This window comes from Babylonia areolata, chromosome 17, assembly GCF_041734735.1.
Source record: "Babylonia areolata isolate BAREFJ2019XMU chromosome 17, ASM4173473v1, whole genome shotgun sequence".
NCBI classification, from domain to species: Eukaryota; Metazoa; Mollusca; class Gastropoda; order Neogastropoda; family Buccinidae; genus Babylonia; species Babylonia areolata.
In genome coordinates, this window is record NC_134892.1 from 4,095,251 (window position 1) to 4,100,250 (window position 5,000).

Below are 5,000 nucleotides of genomic sequence, written 5' to 3' on the forward strand. Positions count from 1 at the left end.
AGTGCTGGTCACGTTGGACCTTCAAACGTGGGACACACACCTTTGTAATTTTTTGTTTGTTTTTTTTTTTTTTTTTTTTTTCCTCTCTTTTTTGACTCACTTGTGTAAACAAAGTGAGTCTATGTTTTAACCCGGTGTTCGGTTGTGTGTGTGTGTGTGTGTGTGTGTGTGTGTGTGTGTGTGTGTGTCCGTGTGTCTGTGTGTGTGTCTGTGTGTCCGTGGTAAACTTTAACATTGACATTTTCTCTGCAAATACTTTGTCAGTTGACACCAAATTTGGCGTAAAAATAGGAAAAATTCAGATCTTTCCAGTCATCTTGTTTAAAACAAAATTGCACCTCTGGGATGGGCACAAAAAAATAAAAAAAAGAAGCCTAATTATATGCAAACTGCATTTACTGTTATATTTATATTTTTTGTATTCTCTAAACTTGACACTTTGACCTCTTATTCTGACACAACAAGAGGAGTCATTATTATCATTTTTTGTTCAAACAGGAACTTCTTTTGCTAAGCATGGAAGTTTTATTTATTTTGCAAACGTTTTGGTGCATATAGTGAAGAAGGGAAATTACTCTGTAATTAATGCTAGGGGACTTAATTTATCACAAGTGAGTCTTGAAGGCCTTGCCTCTCTTGTTTGTTGTTGTTGTCACAACAGATTTCTCTCTCGGCCAGGGAGAGCGCGTCGCTAACATTAAGAGCGCCAACCTTTTTTTTTCCTTTTCATTTTTTTTTCCTGCGTGAAGTTTTATTTGTTTTTCCTATCACCCCCGAAAACGGAGTATGGATGCCTACATGGCGGAATAAAATCGGCCATACACGTAAAAGCCCACTCGTGCACATACGAGTGAACGTGGGAGTTGCAGCCCACGAACGAAGAAGAGGAAGAAGAGGGATTTGGTTTTCCTATCGAAGTGGGTTTTTTTTTCTACAGAATTTTGCCAGGGACAACCCGTGGGTTCTTTTACGTGCGCTAAGTGCATGCTGCTCCACACGGGACCTCGGTTTATCGTCTCATTCGAATGACTAGCGCCCAGACCACTACTCAAGGTAACTAGTGGAGGGGGAAGAGAAAACACTGAGCGGCTGAGCCGTGATTCGAACCAGTGCGCTCAGATTCTCTCGCTTCCTTGGCGGACGCGTTACCTCTAGGCCATCACTCCACTGTGTTTGCCCCATGCTTCGTCTGGCAGAGTTCTGTTCTTTTCTTTTGTTGTTGTTGTTGGTGTTGCTGATGTTGGTGTTGGTGTTGTTGTTGTCGGTGTTGTTGGTGGTGTTGTTGTTGGTGGTGTTGTTGTTGTTGTTGTCGGTGTTGTTGTCGGTGTTGTTGTTGGTGGTGGTGTTGTTGCTGTCGGTGTTGTTGTTGGTGGTGTTGTTGTTGTTGGTGGTGGTGTTGTCGTTGGTGTTGTTGTTGTCGTTGGTGTTGTTGATGTTGGTTTTGTTGTTGGTGTTAGTGTTGCTGTTGTCGGTGTTGTTGTTGGCGGTGTTGTTGTTGTCGGTGTTGTTGTTGTTGTTAGTGTTGTTGTTGGTGGTGTTGTCGGTGTTGTTGTTGGTGGTGGTGTTGTTGTTGTCGGTGTTGTTGTTGGTGGTGTTGTTGTTGTTGTTGTCGGTGTTGTTGTTGGTGGTGTTGTTGTTGTTGTTGTCGGTGTTGTTGTCGGTGTTGTTGTTGGTGGTGTTGTCGTTGGTGTTGTTGTTGTCGGTGTTGTTGTTAGTGTTGTTGTTGTTGGTGGTGTTGTTGTTGTTGGTGTTGTTGGTGTTGTTGTTGGTGGTGTTGTTGTTGTCGGTGTTGTTGGTGGTGTAGTTGTTGTCGGTGTTGTTGTTGTTGTTGTTGGTGTTGTTGTTGTTGGTGGTGTTGTTGTCGTTGGTGTTGTTGTTGTCGGTGTTGTTGTTAGTGTTGTTGTTGTTGGTGGTGTTGTTGTTGTTGGTGTTGTTGATGTTGGTGTTGTTGTTGGTGGTGTTGTTGTTGTCGGTGTTGTTGGTGTTGTTGTTGTTGTTGGTGTTGTTGATGTTGTCGGTGTTGTTGGTGGTGTAGTTGTTGTCGGTGTTGGTGTTGTTGATGTTGGTGTTGTTGTTGGTGTTGTTGTTGTCGGTGTTGTTGTTGGTGTTGTTGTTGTTGTCGGTGTTGTTGGTGGTGTAGTTGTTGTCGGTGTTGTTGTTGTTGTTGGTGGTGTTGTTGTTGCTGGTGTTGTTGTTGTTGGTGTTGTTGTTGGTGGTGTTGTTGTTGTCGGTGTTGTTGGTGGTGTAGTTGTTGTCGGTGTTGTTGTTGTTGTTGGTGTTGTTGATGTTGTCGGTGTTGTTGGTGGTGTAGTTGTTGTCGGTGTTGGTGTTGTTGATGTTGTTGTTGGTGTTGTTGTTGTCGGTGTTGTTGTTGGTGTTGTTGTTGTTGTCGGTGTTGTTGGTGGTGTAGTTGTTGTCGGTGTTGGTGTTGTTGGTGGTGTAGTTGTTGTCGGTGTTGGTGTTGTTGTTGTTGGTGTTGTTGTTGGTGTTGTTGTCGGTGTTGTTGGTGGTGCAGTTGTTGTCGGTGTTGTTGTTGTTGTTGGCGGTGTTGTTGTTGTCGGTGTTGTTGGTGGTGTAGCTGTCGGTGTTGTTGTTGTTGATGTTGGTGGTGTAGTTGTTGTCGGTGGTGTGGGTGTTGGTGTTGTTGTTGGTATTGGTGTTGTTGTTGTTGTCGGTGTTGTTGGTGGTGCAGTTGTTGTCGGTGTTGTTGTTGTTGCCGGTGTTGTTCTTGTTGTTGTTGGTGGTGTTGTTGTTGTTGGTGGTGGTGTTGTCGTTGGTGTTGTTGTTGTCGTTGGTGTTGTTGTTGTTGGTGTTGTTGGTTTTGTTGTTGGTGTTAGTGTTGTTGGTGGTGTAGTTGTTGTTGTTGTTGTTGTCGGTGTTGTTGTTGTCGGTGTTGTTGGTGGTGCAGTTGTTGTCGGTGTTGTTGTTGTTGGTGTTGTTGTTGGTGGTGTTGTTGTCGGTGTTGTTGTTGTTGGTATTGGTGTTGTTGGTGTTGTTGATGTTGTTGTTGGTGGTGGTTTATTGTTGCTGTTGGTGTCATTGCTGTTGTTATTGTTGTTGATGTTGTTGTTGGTGGCGGTGTTATTGTTGTTGTTGTTGGTGGTGGTGTTGTTATTGGTGTTGTTATTGTTGCTGTTGATGCTGTTGTTGATGTTGTTGTCACAGCTATCTGTATCAACTTTGGAGACTGGATGATGATCAGTAGTAGTAGTACTGTTGTTGTTGCTGTTGTCACAGCTATCTGTATCCACTTTGGAGACTGGATGATGATTAGTAGTAGTAGCATCGTCATCATCATCATCATCATCAGCAGCAGCAGTAGTAGTAGTTGTCTATGACTGAGAATACCATTGAACTATCATTGGTGCATCAAGATCGCCTACTACAGGAGGTGATTGTTGACTGCGAATGTCAAGATGGCTGAGGAGTCGTTGGGAGACGAAACTGCATTCACATTTTCTTCTTCTTCTTTTTTTTTCTTCTTCTTCTTCTCCTTCTTCTTCTCCTCCTCCTTCTTCTCCTCATTCTTCTCATCCTCTTCCTCTTCTTCTTCGTTCGTGACCTGCAACTTCAGCGTTCATTCGTATGCACACGAGTGGGCTTTTACGTGTATGACAGTATTTTTATCCCGCCATGTAGGCAGCCATATTCCGTTCTCGGGGACGTACATACTGGGTATGTTCTTGTTTCCGTAACCCACCGAAACCTGACATGGATTACAGGATCTTTAACGCGCGTATATGATATTCTGCTTGCGTATACACACGAAGGGGGGGTTCAGGCACAAACAGGTCTGCACACATGTTGACCTGGGAGATCGGATAAATCTGCACCCTTTACCCACCAGGCGTTACCGAGATTTGAACCCGGGACCCTCAGATTGAAAGTCCAAAGCTTTAACCACTCTGCTATTGCACCCGTCGTATCTATATTTTAAATCTTTGCGCACGTAGAAGAACCCACGGTAACAAAAGGGTTGTCCCTGGCAAAAGTTCTGTAGAAAAATCCGCTTCGATAGGAAAACAAATAAACGACAACGACAACAACAAAAATGCACACACACACACACACACACACACACACACACACACACACACACAGAGAAAAGTAAAATGGGTGGTGCTCTCAGTGAAGCGACGCGCTCTCCCTGAGGTAGAGCAGCCCGAATTTCACACAGAGAAATCTGTTGGGAAAGAAAGAAAAACAGGAGGAATCCAGTTCAACACAACAGTGGTAGTCTTTTGGGCTCACCCCTTTGGTTTTCCTCACAGGGAGGAGATCGGCAATGAGGACCTAATAATGATAATAATAATGGTATTTATATAGCGCTGAATCTTGTGCAGAGATAAATCAAAGCGCTTTCGCACCAGTCATTCACACGCATGCATAACTCTAAAACTGTAGAAACTAAAGACAAGGAAGAGGCAGGCAGTGGAGGCTATTTTGGGAAGAGGTGGCTTTTAAGGTCAGACTTGAGAGAGCTGAGTGTGGAGACTTGACGAAGCGAAAGAGGAAGTTCATTCCAATTGCAAGGTCCAGAGACAGAGAAAGAACGGCGGCCAACAGTCGAGTGTTTGAATCTGGGTATGCGTAAACGGAGTGGATCCGAAGCCGATCGTAGTGAGCGAGATAGAGTGTAGAGTTGAAGGCAGCCACAGAGATAGGAAGGGGCAGTTCTGTGAATACATCTATAACATAGAGTGCTGATCTTGTACTTTATTCGGTGTGAGACAGGGAGTGGATCCGAAGCCGATCGTAGTGAGCGAGATAGAGTGTAGAGGTGAAGGCAGCCACAGAGATAGGAAGGGGCAGTTTTGTGAATACATCTATAACATAGAGTGCTGATCTTGTACTTTATTCGGTGTGAGACAGGGAGTGGATCCGAAGCCGATCGTAGTGAGCGAGATAGAGTGTAGACTTCCTCACCTTACGGTGCTGGTGGCAGTGTCGTTGTACACGGTCTCCGCATTAGAGAACAGGGTGGATGCCACAGGGATGCC

General features: G+C 44.5%; 1 protein-coding gene across 1 annotated transcript in view; it reads right to left on the reverse strand.

The window, feature by feature from the left end:
* LOC143291442 (B-cell receptor CD22-like) overlaps window positions 1-5,000 on the reverse strand; it is a 91,714-nt gene that overhangs the window by 32,518 nt on the left and 54,196 nt on the right. Inside the window, exons 4-5 of the mRNA XM_076601305.1 lie at window positions 4,927-5,000; window positions 1-19 (exon numbers count right to left, since the gene is read on the reverse strand). The exon at window positions 1-19 is cut by the window's left edge and continues 109 nt beyond it; the exon at window positions 4,927-5,000 is cut by the window's right edge and continues 122 nt beyond it. Coding sequence (XP_076457420.1) covers window positions 1-19; window positions 4,927-5,000 — 93 coding nt within the window. The remainder of the gene's footprint in view (window positions 20-4,926) is intronic.